This window comes from Argopecten irradians, chromosome 2 (genome assembly GCF_041381155.1).
Source record: "Argopecten irradians isolate NY chromosome 2, Ai_NY, whole genome shotgun sequence".
In the NCBI taxonomy this organism is placed as follows: domain Eukaryota; kingdom Metazoa; phylum Mollusca; class Bivalvia; order Pectinida; family Pectinidae; genus Argopecten; species Argopecten irradians.
The window spans coordinates 28,696,568-28,713,636 of record NC_091135.1 but is presented as its reverse complement, the minus strand read 5'-3'; the positions used below and the strand labels follow the sequence as shown (position 1 = coordinate 28,713,636).

The following is a 17,069-nucleotide window of genomic DNA, read 5'->3' as shown; positions in this document are numbered from 1 at the left end:
CGTTGGTCTTGTGTTTAAAACTGCATCGTATACATTTATTTATGTCGGTTAAGAGTCCTGTTCCAGTTCATGATATTTTATCTTAAATATACAGGAAGTCAAATAAAATTGTAATTTTGATTTATTAATTTCCAAAAGGAACAATTCAGATAATGACAGTTAGTATAACAAACAAAACACTCGAAAATGATAAAGTACACATGGTTTTATTTTGAATGTTTCTTTCTAATCAGGAATGATATAGATATTTTCCAATTTGGTTAGATTTAATAAAAGGAACTGTTCATGACTTGTTTGCTATTGCCTTATCCTGAATAGGTAGTAAACAAAGCCACGAGACAGTTGCTTTAAATCAGATTGTATCGTTTATTAGCTCATTTCCACCTCAACATACCCTGGCCCTACGAAGCATTTAAAGTAATTGAAACAAGTTACAGAAATCATAAGGGTAACACTAGAGCAATAATGATAATAATGTTGATGTTAACCAAAGTCGTTGGCATTTTCAAGTTCTTTGTGTAGAGCTAATTGAAACAACAAACATTTTTGATTTATTTACTGCATTTCATTCCTCAACAATACCTTCGGTAAAAAATACATAATACTATCAACTTGTTAAAAACTTTAATTCTATAAATCTGATTTTATATCATCAAATAATAATATGCTCCCAAGTTAACAAATTGTCTGTTGCAAACGTCCAGATAGATTTATTCGTTATCGAAATGTTGAAAGATGCTCCACCGCCGACAGAGCATAAACGATACCAATTTTTTTAACAATAACTGATGTCTAATCGTGTATATATGTATCTAATTAACACAAAAATACATATAAAATAATTTATTTTGCTTTTTGGTACGTGAACAATCAGTGCTTCATTCAATATGGGACAAGGTGCCGTGGGACGCAATTAATTATATCTTGAAGTAAAATAAGAATCTCAATTTTTTCAATGATCGTAATGGTGTACAGTAAGTAACTATTAATTTGTCTTCTACTGATTTTGATAGAGAATGTAATTTGTCAGCGGCGGATTATCTTTATAACGAAAATGAGGTGAACGAACACAAGAACGAGTTTGTTATAAACAAAGACCTCTTATATAAAATTTATGAATTCTCAGTTTGTTACACATGAAGATACGTTTTAAGCGAGTTCGTCACATGAAATCTATGAATGAAATTTGGAAACAAAAATAATGAAGCAAAACTTCTGAAGCAAAAAGGTGTCTTATCAATTAAATGTCTGCAAATGCAACGACATGTGTTGTACTGTAAGAACAAGCAAGAACACAACACTAATACTGGCTCAAGAAGCTAAGATAAAATATGTAAATTCTACATACCTAATATCAACCACCAAATGACAAACGATTCCGGGCATTAAATATCTCATCCCTTTCAATGTAAATTGCTCCACATGTGGATCTGTCTAACAAAGTTTACACTATAACTTAATGTAGTTTTCAGTGATATTAGAATTTCTATTGATACAGCACGTGATATGTTAACTGGCTACAACAGTAACACCACCTCAATGATAACAAAATACAACAAAATTATCACAGAACTAAGGTTTCAAAGTCAAAACAACAGTCAAAGCATGCACCGATTACATTGGTCTATTTATACAAATGAACAGATCAACAAGCAGAGCTATAGTACAATGCAGGGAAAAAAATGTCAATTACATTTTAACATATTACTGTAATCAATATCACAATGTAACAGTTATTATATATCAGAAACTTCCTGTGGCTATTAATTTACCTATTCTTTCAATAATTAGCTGTTACAGACTTCCAGTCTTGGATTAAGACAACTTTACATGGATGTTCAAGGGTAAGTTAAATAACACAAAATCTACATTTTCTAGAAGTATACAAGTTGCAAAATCAGCAACCAAAAAATCAATTTTGAATTTCTTATGAAAAAGGACGCCAGTGATAATATTTCTGAAAGTAATTGTGTTTGACTTTTCTTAGCTGTGGTATTGTTTGCTGTAGATAAACATCTCACTTTTCAATGTTGAATTCTAATATTAGTGCAGTCAGTAAATAAAGTATATAAGAGTGTTTCATGTGGTCAAGTGTGTTTTCAAATCACAAACTGTAACAGTATCCAGTGACTGTACACATTCAGTTGAGCAAATAAATAATGTTTGGGGAATTGCAGTAAAAAGTGTTATAGCTAGTCTAGGAAATATTTCCTCATACATATATCAAACAAATATGTCTTGAAACAGTATATGCATTGGGAATCTTATTATTTCTTGCACACAGATGATTGTACATGTATGTTTTCAAACCAAACTAGGTTAACAAATGCATACCAGACATTCCTGGAGCTTGGTTTATCAAATATCATAATTTAATCAGTCCAATTAACACACAGTCACTAAAATGTTCTATGGGGAAGAATAACCGGGCATTCAGGTATCAAAGATAAACTAAAGGATATATTATCTCAAAATTATATACTACAATTATAAGTATATTCATATGGTACGTGTATATAAGGAATTCATTTAACATAATCAAACAATAGACGCAACGTCTTCATTTGCATATCAGGTGACAATCATCATTAACTTAAATTACATGTATATACAGTACACAGTACTAATTAATGAACATGTATATACTGTCAGCATGAGAGGTATATCTTTATACTGTCAGCATGAGAGATACATCTAATAAGGGATTTACTGTCAGCATGAGGGATATAACTTATAATCACACAACATTAATGTTATTATAACCTAGGATATCATGTTGACAACACCTTTTACAGGTGAAGTGCTACGTTCACCAAGGTCAATGTTCTACCTTTTTTGTCTCAGCTGATCTGAACTTAATATAAAATATTAATATTAAACTATACAGCTAGTACTGAAATACCTTCTCATTATCCACTTACCTATACAGTCAGCCATAGACTAGAACATTATTAGTAGGGGAATAAATATGAACACAAAAGTCTATACTGTAGCAAATCTGGATAAAATCAGGTGAGAAGTTTATTTGAATAAAATATTATTATGGATACATATTAGTCAACTACCACAGTAAGTCTTATCAACTGATACCAATGTATAACCACTTTGGTCTTTTTACAAAACAGTGGAAAAGTGAAAGCATCAATCAGCTCTGGGGTTACAAGACTACATTAATTGTAATTTAAATTAAATCAAAGATGGACATACCCCTGGTATCATCACCAACAAACGAATAAAATCAAGTGTTATATAAATGTAAATTTTGAGAACAAGTACAACCAGTGATTCTGTACATGAGATTCAGTACAAGGATATCTAGATTCTGATATTCTGTATTTATTGTATTTGTTGCAGACAACAATAAATTTGTCATTAAAATTCCTGATAAAACACTAAAATATCATAATACAATTAAATACATTGGTATGTGCTTAATATCAAGTAATCAAACCGGGGTTGTTCCTTACTTACTCAAATGAAATAATCCTTATCAAGCAATTATGATTGAATTATCCCCCTTTGTTTTGAGGATCTGTCGACTTTGATCATGAGGACACAACCTTTTTATTGAAGCACTAAATTATCATTTTCTGGAATCAATCACTCCTCATAATATGCGTTACCACATTATGAAGATTGAATTTTAACATACAAACAATCAGTATTAAACTGAACATCCTTTAAGATGCTCCACCGCCAACAAAGCATAAATGTTATTAATTATTAAAACAATAATTGGTGTTCAATCGTGTATATGTATGTCAAATTAACACAGAATTACTACTTTATTTTATTTTGCCTTTGGTGCATGCGGAATGAGTACTTCATTCCAAATACATGTAGGATGTAAAGTGCCACAGAATTTTTTGGGATGCAATTAATTATTTTTCACATTTTAAGTTGAAGTAAAATTAGAAACTCAAACTTTTCAATGGTGGTAATGGTGTAAAGTAAGTAATTTTTGTAACTGAAGAAAAATACTAAAACGTCTGCTCCTGTTTTTGATAGTGAAAAAATACCATTTGTCAGCGGTGGAGCATCTTTAATAGTATGCCAGATCAATGTATGTAACAGAATATTACCACTGTGTTTGACTTATAAATTGACCTTCCACAATGCATGTAGCAAATTAGTGTGTTCCTCAGGATACAAATGAAGTGTTTTATAGCACTGCAGAGACACAAAAGATCTGCACCATCACCTTAATTAATACAATATTCATCAACATCTGCTTATTAGAAACATACATTGTACATGCAAAGCAATGGTGACTTATCAAGTTGGTTTTTTAGAAAAAATAATCGTGTGAAAAATTACTGAAGCCATATTAGTTTCAAAATCTAGAATATGTTTACTTTCAAAGTCATTAATATTTTTTTAAGTAGTTTAATATTCAGAAGAGCTATCACAAACGTTTTCAATGAATTCTAGAAATAACTAGTACTCAAATTCGAAGTGTTGAATCCATCGCCATAAGTGTAACATGTAAGTTATAAAAATCAAATTACAGTGAACTTTTATTAATTACTAATACAATGTTCTTATGAGTGAATTTGTTTTTGTTTTTGTTTTTTTCAGAAAATGACACGATCAAAATAGATTTCAGCAGAAGCTTCACTTACAGCCTACAGCAGAATAAATCATATATGGTTTGATTCAATCTGTTAGCATACCTGAAGGGTATATACCACACATGTGGTAGTAGAAAATACTACTGCAAAAATATAATTGAAATGCAATTAATACCTGTGTCTAGATATGATTTGGAAAATTGATATTAACAACACTTTGTAACAGAATGACTGAAGTTGTTTGTGACTCCATGTTTTCAATTCTTGATAAATATAAAGGAATGAATTTAAGCATTACCTTACCACTAGCATTTTAACAAAATTTGACATTCCATTTTCAAAAACAATTTATCAATTTTTTTTTACAGATAGCTGCAAAAAACAATTATGAATCAGTAATTGAAACGAGATAAATCATTTCAGACATCATTTCTTTTCATCGTCTTCTAAGTCATACTGGTCCAAAAATTCAAATTCTTCACCAATGTCTAAGTCACTAGAATCGTCCTGACCAGGTCCTGTCTGTTCATCGTTGTTAGAGTGCACATTGAAGTCTACATTATCACCGGATTGTTGTCTGTATGATACACTTTGTGGAACATTAGAGTTATCTCCCTTGGCAGAGGTCTGTTTCAAGTTTGATATTCCCGACAGAGCAGATCCAAGAGCTGACCCAACAACAGAGGACAAAGTGTTTGTCATGAAGGCACCAGCCCCTGACGATAAGACACCCCTGGAGTCTGACTCTGATACTAACATGCTGTCTGACATCAGAGATGGGAAATTTAAGTCCTCTTCCTCAGAGTCAGATGTGTCACCAAAATGTTCTGACACAAAAGTCATGTCGCCCTGTTTCTGTTGTCTGTGTTTCGAAGCTTTCTTGGGAATGTGTGGCTCCAGTAGCTCATCATCTGTGTGATCTAATACATCCTCAAATGATGGCATCTCTTGGATCCCTTCCTCAAAATCAACATCAAAGTCAACCTGACGCTCTGAAACCAAAACTATAGATTGAATGTCTGCTTCTATTCCATGACTTCTAACATCAAAACTTTCAAATACTCGTTTGTTGGACAACTGCCCCTTTAAAATTTACTCATATCTTTTTCACTTGCCCGAAATATTTTGCCCTATGTAATAAACATTATACTCATTTTGTACCATAGTCTCTTTGTCATTGAGAGAAATGAATTATTCAGTTTTTCAGAAAATGAAAGTCATTTTAACAATTAATGCAACATAGTGAGACCAGGATATAATTATCAAGTTCTTGAATATTTTACTCATCTAATGGACAAAAATGAACCTAATTGACATACATTCAGTATAAGGACATAGTTTTCCTTGAGTGGATCATGCTTACCTTGCTCATCTTCGTCCTCCAAGTCTATAGATGGCTCCTTAGACAGGAGTGGTGTGGAGAGAGATGGGTCCAGACTCTCGTCCTCGCTGTCTGTGATGGCGCGGGCCAGGGCTGCCGTGGTAACAGGGTCCAGAGAAGGTGTGAACTCTGTCTCACTGTCAGTCTCTGTGATCTCCATCTCACCAGTACTGCTGACTGATGTAGGGGAACGGGGGGCTGCAATAAAAACAAAGAAGGATTTAAAACTTATATCATGGTCGATGTAGGGGAACGGGGGCTGTACCAAAAACAAAGAAGGATTTAAAACTTATATCATGGTTGATGTGTAGGGGAACGGGGGGCTGAACAAAAACAAAAAAGGATTTAAAACTTATATTATGGTTGATGTGTAGGGGAACGGGGGGCTGTAACCAAAAACAAAGAAGGATTTAAAACTTATATCATGGTTGATGTAGGGGAACGGGGGGCTGCAATAAAAACAAAGAAGGATTTAAAACTTATATTATGGTTGATGTGTAGGGGAACGGGGGGCTGTAACAAAAACAAAGAAGGATTTAAAACTTATATTATGGTTGATGTGTAGGGGAACGGGGGGCTGTAACAAAAACAAAGAAGGATTTAAAACTTATATCATGGTTGATGTGTAGGGGAACGGGGGCTGTACCAAAAACAAAGAAGGATTTAAAACTTATATCATGGTTGATGTAGGGGAACGGGGGGCTGTACCAAAAACAAAGAAGGATTTAAAACTTATATCATGGTTGATGTAGGGGAACGGGGGGCTGCAATAAAAACAAAGAAGGATTTAAAACTTATATCATGGTTGATGTGTAGGGGAACGGGGGGCTGTACCAAAAACAAAGAAGTATTCAAAACTTATATCATGACAAATGTAGGGGAACGGGGGGCTGTAACCAAAAACAAAGAAGGATTTAAAACTTATATCATGGTCGATGAAGGGGAACGGGGGCTGTAACAAAAACAAAGAAGGATTTAAAACTTATATCATGGTCGATGTAGGGGAACGGGGGCTGTACCAAAAACAAAGAAGGATTTAAAACTTATATCATGGTTGATGTAGGGGAACGGGGAGCTGTACCAAAAACAAAGAAGGATTATTCTTCTTATTGTCTCATGAATGGACTGTAAACACAGCAACAAGATCCTATGTTTTTTGGCAAAATTGTCTCTGCTTAATTCTACCAATGGTTATCTCTAGACCTACATAGATTTTGACCAACTAATTTAATCAGTAAATTAAAGTATTTTTCTATGTATGTTATAGGCTATACTCAGTCTTTGACTTACCTACATGTTAAATACCATTGGTCATAACCATACATGCCATATTTTGCTAGGGGTGGTAAGGGAGATTGATAACCATTTTAAGGGATTTTGGTGTCAAATAAGGGAGGTATACGTGCGACATATGTGAATAAATTCAATATCTACTTTTTTATGTTGAAATTCTTTTCAAAATAAACACAAACACATAATTTTTCATGTTCTGTAACAATTTTGCTTCGTTTAGGCATCATCTTTCACATTGCATTTGCTTTCTTTGCTTTATGGAATACAGCATTAGTCAGAGTGTAGCTGAAACAGTCTTCATTCATATTGAATTTTACTGAAATAAAGGAATGTGTGGTTTTGCAAAAGTAGTCACATCCCTATATACAACCAGTTCTGGAGCAGTTTTATTGTTCAAAATATTAGAATGGGCTTTTTAATATATCTTTCACAATAACGGATAATTATCTGACATAAAGTTCTTAAATTTACAAGCACTAAATAAGAAAATACAGAGAATTGTTACAGTAGTATTCAAAATGTAACTTAATCTGAGATAGAAAAAAAGTAGAATTTAATCTGAGAGAGAAAAAAAGTAGATTTCTTTTTAATTTGATTTATTTGAATTTCATGGGATGGCAAATTGACCGAGAACGCTCTAAACGAAGTCAGTTTCAGGTTAATGATGCAAGCCTTGATAATATAGTAATCCTTTACACATCAATATAATAAATACACGAAATATATCAAAATAGAGATAAAATAAAATCATATCCATACTGAAGAAAGTATTTTAACCGGCATGCTGAAATATGAGAGAGAGTAAGCGTGGATTCGTACGGCCGCCATGTTTGTTTACACACAAGTAAGCTTACGTAATGGCAGAATAAACAACAAACAGAAACATGACCAAGTCCATTTTGCTAAAGGTATTTACACCATAGTGAGTTTTTATTTGTTATATATTTACAGTATAAGTTTACAGACAGTTTTCGTGATTATAAACATCGATAAGCATTACCGTACTTCAATAGAGATCGATCGTATCAGAAACATGAAACACAGATGGTTACGTGGGTGCATGGGCCTAACTTTTGGGTGCGGCTTATATTACGGTGCGTCTTATACGAGTACAAAACCTGAAAAAATCGTAAAAAATGCCTCTGCGGCTTATACACAGGTGCGGTTTATTGTCCGGAAAATATGGTACCCAAAATTGCGGCCATTACGATTGTAAAGCTTGCGACATCCATCAGATATAGATAGGCCTATTTAACATTAAAAACGTGAGTAAATCATTTACAGTTGCAAGCAGTATTTGTTTTGTATTAATGCTCACTAGCTGTAGTCATAAAAGTTATTGAAAGGCCAGCTGATTGTTTTCTAGGCGGCCGATCGGTTGCTTGACTTCAATTTACGTAATACACAGACGTGAGTGAAAGTTACACCACAGGCAAAGGTGGAAACAGCCCGAGGCTGCTAATCAGGGCCATTGGGGTGTTTATCAGAGGGTCAGGGAGTGGTTACTCTCGTGCTAAAATTAACCTAGCATGTACACAAATACGGTGGCGATAATAAAAAGGAGGGGTTTACGGAATACGGGAATTTAGGCTCTCCTCCCGGGAGACAATAAAAGGCCTTCAAATACGGGAGGTTTTGTCTCACGCAGGGAGGTATGGCATGTATGCATAACTATGATTTTTGTATATGAAATACTGCTATTATTATACAAAACCAAAGAAACGCATTTTAAAATCAGTTTTCAGAGTTCTTCTACCCTAAGATTCTGCACCGCATGACTGTAAGGTTTGTAAAGATATTTGGCCCAAAATTTTTAGCCAGTAGTCAAATCATTGACAGATAAAAGTAATTGGTATTTGGAAATGTCGCTTGGTTGGTTGCATCCATGGGACATTATTTACCAAACCATAATTGACCTCTATATCAAGGGTATAGCCTGCAGAGGGAGCTTTCTTATATCCTTAATATATACCAACGTGGCTTTAATCATGTCATCTTTATACATGAAAACAGTTTACATAATATGTAATACGAGCATACCTTTAAAAGCCCACTTATTCTTCAGCTTGATGGAATAGTCCATTTTCATAAATATTGGTTCAAACTTGAGGTAGACTCTCTTGAGAAGGTTGTGATAAATAACACTGGGACACAGCAAGGTACTGATTACTGTAAAATAGACATGGTATATAACACACAGAGACACACTGCTTTACACATGTATAAAGCAGGATTGAATTAATGGTGGAATCACAATATATAGTCATATTGTACAGTGCAGTGGAGTAGTCACCATGCATGTGCTTATACAATTGTCAAATATCAACATATGATACAGGTTTTATTAATTAAAAGAAAAATTATGGAAATTTAATATTATTTCTTTTGAAACAATTGGTTCAAAATACCAATACAAGACCAGTGCTACTGTATATGATTTGTTACTTACCTATAATATAGGCTAGCATTATCCCTGGTATATAATGTCCGATCATTGCCAGGGTTAGGAAAAATGTACTGCTCACAACACAAAACTGTAACAAAAGCACATTTTTTTATCAAATAGTTTACAGTTTTGAATTGTAAATGCACTGTTCAAATGTTAGTGTTTCAAACAAGTTAGCACAATGATCAATTCGCATATTTGCAATAATTACTAAATTAATTGTATACATAAAATATAATAAACTCAATCATATTTTAGCATAAAATAATTAAAATTTTGACATCAAAAGCACTTAAATAAGAATACCACTTCTATAAACTGTATATGTTTCTCTATATAGTCTCTGTATAGTGGTCTCGATGTCACAAAGACTAAATTTTAACTAAATCAGAGATTTTTTTGATCATACAATATGATGGTAACTAGATAAAGCGACTGTGTCATGTCAAGCTGTCATTACCAAATATAAAAAAAATACTGCCTAGAATCAGTTAATACATAGATTGAATTTATTCTATAACCAGCTACCATTTTCAAAGGGACGATGTTTTTTTGCCATATTTCGAAAAATTGCTATGGTGGTGAGCACAGAAATTTAATCTGTGAAACAAAGAGAAATGGATGAAATAGGATTCCCTTAAAACCAAATCCCAAAATTTTGAAGACACTAAAGTAAACTTTTCTCGTTTTAGTCAAAATCGCAAAACAAATATATGATCCCATAAAAAGTCAGTTATAGTAACAGTTTTTAAGCAGTTTGTTGTTCAATTCCAACATAACAATTACCAGTAATACATCTTACGTGAAAAAAATTCAAAATGCATATTTGATTTTTATACTCCTACATCATCATCGGTAACCCAAATTAATCAGCCTATGGTCTAAATGAAGCATAGTGGAGTTTAAACACGATGTGCGATGTTCTCTAATAATAGATATTTAATTCTATGAATATTGATACTAAAAATTCTGATACGTTAAAAGAATTGTTGATAATTAACAATTAACAATGAGATGTAACATTATTAATACATGTATCGATAACAATCAAAAATAATATCGATATATAATTCTAAGAATACGATATTTATTATTTCATATGGATATCGATATCGTTGTTATCTTTGATTGGGAGCTTTGCTTGAATTGATGACAGACAAGTGAGATGACATTCTAGTGATTACTATTGAAAGCAACTGCATATAAGTACCGTATCTAGTTAGACATCTGAATAACTATTAGGTATCATTTGGACAAGAACTTGTGTTTAATCATGTATATTTATGTATATTTAACACAAAAATACATATGATACATAAAAACATATTTCGACATTTTTCGCAATGATAATTTTTCTTTATAATTGTGCATCTAAATGTATATAAAACATTCATTTTATCAATACTTGGGAATTATATTAAACCACACAAAGTTCTGATCAGGGATGTGCACAGATATTGGCAGGTGAACACATGAATAGAAGTTAGAAGACATCATGCAGCCAGGTTATAGTACAGAGCCTGGGTACTTACCAGAAAAGGATAGGCCCTTCTAAATGCCAGCCAATAGTGTACAATATGTGAAGCGGAGCACCATACATGTGCCATGTATTTACTTAGTTCTGGTACACTCAGGAGGCGTGGATGTACTGGTGTCCAGCTACAAACACAAGGTTATATCATATCAAATTAATCGTATACTACACATTATTTTAATATATTCATTGCTGGTACAGCTGTACTTTCTCATGAATGCACATGTACATCGTATGTCATATATCAAGCACATCAAGTGGAATTGAAGATCTACATAATTTTACATTGTATGTTCAACTGCAATCACTCCATTCTCAAAATAACACTATATATGCCTTTCTAAACAATATACAACTGTATTAATTTTAAGCCATTTAAATCATTCACCCCTGAAAACACATTTGAAATCTTCTCAAATGAATTGTAGATCAAGATTTGTCCTGCTGAAATTTACTACATTCTGTATTTGCTAATCTCCCCTTAGTTTCAATTTCCTTTCTAAAATAAACCTTATTATACCTCTGAATGTCATGAAGAAATAAAATTCTGGTTTGTATTTGTCCACTATGTTTTTGTAATTGAGGTACCGGTAATTCAGTTCTATACCAATCTAATTAAAATTTGATGTTTATTATCTACTCTGTAAACTCTGTATGAACATACACAGATAATTAACATAAATTTTAATTAGATTGGTTCTATACAAGTATTTAAGTAAAGATGATAAAAAACATAAATCTATTCCTAAATCTTTAATTATTCTAATTTATTTTTTCTGACTTGTTTCGAAGGCAAAAAGGTGTTCCTTCTATCCGGCCTAATGCCTAAAGTTACACTCCCAACTTGTACTATTTCATGGTAAATAAAAGCTGGACCACATTACCTGTCTGGGTCTTCGGGGACTGCTGGCGGTACTGAAACACAAGGAATAGGATATTTAACAACTGGTCAAATAAAAAAAATATCCTAGTTGAAGAACTAGATTGAAAAGTTGTTCTCTCATTATCTGAAAATGTTAAACATTTTAACAAGCTAGCACATTTTTTACTGCAGACACAGACACCTATAACAGACAGAATATTAAAATGTGTGGAAAAAATATAATAATTCCATTACCATTACATAAATAAATTGTTTACGCAAATGACAATTATGCCCTATTTTGATTATATTTATGGCGATGATTTTCCTAAATTCAAAGACGTCAACTTGTGTGGGATGGAAGACAACAGAATAAGAGAAATACAAGAGGCCCAGAGAGCCTGTATCGCTCACCTGATTTTTTTTAGTAATCATCACAAAGACTCTTACAATTAGAAAAATTAGCAAAATTGACTCTAAAATTTGTTCAATTTTGAATCGCAATCACAGATTTATATATCCCATATAGATATGCTTTCCAATACATAGAGAGAGAGTAATTTATATGAAAATAGTAGCCTAGATAATTGACCTTTTTGGCCCCGCGTCTAAGACCCCTGGGGTCAGCCCTATTATTTGAACAATATCAAATTCCCAGCTTATAAGGATGCTACCATTGCATTAAGAGTGCTCTACCATGCTTAGATGCAAAGAAGAAGTTGTTTAAATGATAACAGCCAAATTGATCCCTTTTGACCCTGCCCCTCAGGCCCCCATGGGGTCAGTCCCACCATTTGTACAATTTTGAATCCCCACCATATAAGGATGCTACCATTGCATTATGAGTGCTCTCCCATGCTTAGTTGCAGAGAAGAAGTCGTTTATATGGTAACAGTCAAATTGATCCCTTTTGACCCTGCCCCTCAGCCCCCAGGGGGTCAGTTCCATCATTTGTACAATTTTGAATCCCCACTTTATAAGGATGCCACCATTGCATTATGAGTGCTCTCCTCTTCCATGCTTAGTTGCAGAGAAGAAGTCGTTTATATGGAAATAGCCAAATTGATCCCTTTTGACCCTGCCCTTCAGCCCCCGGGGAGGGGGAGGGGGGGCAGTTATATCATTTGTACAATTTTGAATCCCCACCCTATAAGGATGCTACCATTGAATTATGAGCGTAATCCCATGTTTAGTTGCAAAGAAGAAGTCGTTTATATGGAAATAGTCAAATTGGCCACTTTTGACCCGCCCCACAGGCCCCCGGGGGGTCAGCCCTATCATTTGCACAATTTTGAATCCCCATCCTGGCACCCTATAAGGAAGCTACCATTGCATTATGGGTGCTATCCCATGCTTAGTTTCAGAGAAGAAGTCATTTATATGGAAATAGCCAAATTGACCCCTTTTAGCCCTGCCCCTCATGCCCCTGGTTGGTCAGCCCCATCATTTGTACAATATTCAGTTAGTAGCCTAGAAGGATGCTACCAGTCAAATTTTGTTGAAATCTGAGCAGGGGTTATATATTTATGGAGAAGAAGTCGATTCTTGCCGGACGCCGCAGTATATCCCATTAGCTCACCTCGGTCCTTCGGACCAGGTGAGCTAATTATGATATGTAAAAAGTATTTAATTCTGTAACTATCATATACTAATAAACATTGAACTTCATGAAAATATGAATAAGAGAATGTACTACATTTATACAGACGTGAATGATAAATTGAACTTTCAGCACTTATCTCAATATGATATTCTACATTTTTCTACATCACATTCAAAGGAAAGTTCTAACGTAGCATGCATATGATGCTAACACATAAATTACTAGGTAAAACCAACATCAACAAGATGCATTTCAAAGAATTCTACCATTTTTTTCTACCAACTAAAGCAGATATCTATATGTATGTCTAACTGATCTTTAATACATGCATTGATTAATCTTAAGTTTATATCATTAATTCATAAGTTTATATTATTTACTGAGTGAAAGTTTGTCTAGGTTAAAACTAGAGCTATCATACAGGTAAGTTTCAATATAATAGAGTAATTTGGTCCACATATATATAGTGTACTAAATATAATCCTAACAACCTCCTAAATCCTGAATGACAGCTAGACATGATTAAGTGAAGTCAGAAGTGATTATAACTATGGCGCTGAGCACATTTATTAAGTTACATAAACAAACAAGAATACATGCTGAATGAAGACATGTATACCTATTGACATCTGAATGGTGTGCATCCAGTACATACTGTATTGGAGTAATTACATCGCTCCCTCCCATCTTCAAACAGAAACCTATCATACTAACCTCTTATCTCTGGCCAGATCTTGTGTTTCCATGTCCGTACCAAATAAACAATGTAGCTGACAGTACTGACCACAAAATAAAATCGGCATCCTACTGCCGCTAAAAACCTGGAAAAAACACAGATCTGTTTAGCATTTAATACACAAATATCCAAAGCTAGACATTGTTGGGTTAATTGTTAGTATAGCTATATAGAGAAAATATTGTATTAGTAGTTCACAAGCAAGGTTATATTATATCTGTAGTCAGAGATTTTCGTTCTGAGATTTCATTCCAGATCCTTAATTAGATAATCAAGGATTTCTGAAAAAGAAACACCAGGAAATAACTAATGAAGATCTCTGAATCTACAGGTGCATAAGGTACAGGTTTGGGTATAGTTTGGTTACCGATAAATTTTTGGCCATATTTTTAACTTCCACGTCAGAACCAAGTACAATATGATGAGGGTGGTACTGGCGATGGAGTAAAACGGACATCCTTTCACTGCGAAAAACCTGAAATTAATGAAATGCTGTTTTAATATGACAGGGAACAGCAATACATTACTAGAACAGCATCCCTACTAAACCTACTAAAATAAAGATTTGTTTAAGATATAGCTTGAGAGGGAAATACACTTCAAAATAAACAGAATTTCACAACACAAACAAAATAAACACACAAATACATAAAACATACAAAATTATTTATATTGAGTAACATGTCGACGACATCATGTAGATATTTTTATTTAAGATCTCTGTAACAAAATTATTACTATATATTATAAACTTCAATCATCTCATCTGACACAGGTAATATCAGGTCTCTGGACCTCTTGGTTACAGACAAGATGTAATTGTTAAAAGATTCAAGTGAATTTGACCTATGTGATCTTGTAATTGAATGAAGGTCAAGGTCATTAATTTGAACAAACTTGGTAGTCATCCAATCATGCAGTAGGCTCAAAATCAGGTCTCTAGGTTTGTTGGCTATCAACAAATTGTTTAATGCCAATTTGACCCCTGTGACCTTGAATGAAAGCCTAGGTCATCCATTTGTATATATACTTTATACTTATTGGTAGATTGGTAGCTCTTCATATATACTAGCAAGTTCAACATGCTATAAGTCTAATATCAGGTCTTTATAGGCCTCTTTATTATTGATAAATTTAAGACATTGTGTGAAGATTTTGGACTATTTTACCCCTTTGATCATGAATATACAAATGTCATCCAGTCATGCAGTTATCCCAACATCCTATCAGAAGTTGTTTAAAAGGTGATGTTGGCTGCAAGGGCAGATGACGGACACTGCACCACAGCATAATAAGCTAGCTCACTTGCCCTTTGGCAGGGGATCTAAAAACAATGTACATGTACAAGCCGGTATGAATGTACTATAATTTTATTGTTTCTAAATGTTTATTAACAATATCCACATTAATTCATTCATCTAAGTCTCCTCTTTAAACACAAACAATGGAATCGTAGTTCACAAAATTACAAACTTTTTTTGGTTTAATATTGTCATAATCACTGATCATGATAAAAAGATTCAATAATTTATTTGCCTTTAGGTCGTGTGTGCTTTAGTGTTCTTTGGTTGAACAGCTTGAGCTAATGTAAATTAAGTTGTAATGGCAGGATCAATATATTTTTTATTTGATTTAATTAGTTTTTTACATGTATACATTTAACTGAATACTGCACATAACATGTAGCAAGGCCTGAATTTCAACATTAAAGGATATTCATTAATTTGCAAATAGACATTTAAATAGGTATACAAACACACTAGGACAATATTTCAACTCAAATCTGTTTATTTATATGCAGAGATTTAAATTATGATAAATTTATATCTCCGATTTTAAGTGTATATCAACTATGTTTATGACTGCTGACTTACACACTGACAGCTGTTACTACAGTACACGAATGACGAAACACTAATGTTTACATTCTCAATGGCCGATCAACTGTCAAAGGTTTATCAACCAATCAGCGGTCATTATTCACTGCCAAAGAAAACCCTCCCATGCTCTGCCAATACACAACGCAATCACTGATCAGTGGAATTATTCGTCAAGACGCATTGGTCTTGTGGGTTTTTAATCGTGAAAGAAAACAAAGTGACAAATATCTCCCTGATTTATGCAAATCAAAAAGAAATGCTTAGGTGTATCAGCGATCTCAGCGTAAATGTAACCTACCAAAATATTCCATGAACAAAAATAAATAGGACAGCGCTTTTCCTCGGATATTCCCACACAAGCAAACTCTGTACACGCATTACAAAAGGTTCGATCGGATTCAGCATTCTCTTAAACATATTCTCTGCCCGTTGGACATCATCGTCACTGCTTCGGGTCCCTGAATTTTCCATGGTGGGCACATATATCCTTCGACAGTATCTCTATCAAAGTCAGTGCCCAGTATTTTTGTTTTGGATATGACGTCAGACCATGTGACAGTTCAGGCATTTAGGGCATGGCCTAGTTAATTATCGGTCGATTTCATATCATACGAATATTAAGATTTGACGTACACAATATAAATGTTGTACAAACTGCACAATCTTTAACATTCTACTAAAATTATGACAGTAGAAAAAAATCTCGCTTGACAGAGAACAGGAAATGAAAATGACAATCTAAAATGATTTTTTTTTTCGACGA

The 17,069-nt window shown here is 33.6% G+C and overlaps 1 protein-coding gene across 2 annotated transcripts; it reads right to left on the bottom strand.

Moving 5' to 3' along the window:
* Positions 1 to 190: 190 nt before the first annotated feature.
* LOC138315047 (reticulophagy regulator 3-like) lies at positions 191 to 16,967 on the bottom strand. 2 transcript variants are annotated; one of them, XM_069255773.1, is made up of 9 exons: positions 16,605 to 16,967; positions 14,794 to 14,901; positions 14,405 to 14,511; positions 12,110 to 12,140; positions 11,224 to 11,350; positions 9,695 to 9,779; positions 9,286 to 9,414; positions 5,935 to 6,150; positions 191 to 5,563 (listed from the first exon to the last, which is right to left on the bottom strand). In XM_069255773.1, exons 1-9 carry the CDS (start codon positions 16,775 to 16,777, stop codon positions 4,998 to 5,000), a joined length of 1,542 nt encoding a protein of 513 aa, XP_069111874.1. In that variant the 5' UTR covers positions 16,778 to 16,967; the 3' UTR covers positions 191 to 4,997. The 2 variants fall into 2 exon arrangements, with proteins under 2 accessions (XP_069111874.1, XP_069111875.1); XM_069255774.1 differs by lacking the exon at positions 14,794 to 14,901 and having other exon boundaries at positions 16,605 to 16,960.
* Between the last annotated feature and the right edge of the window lie 102 nt (positions 16,968 to 17,069).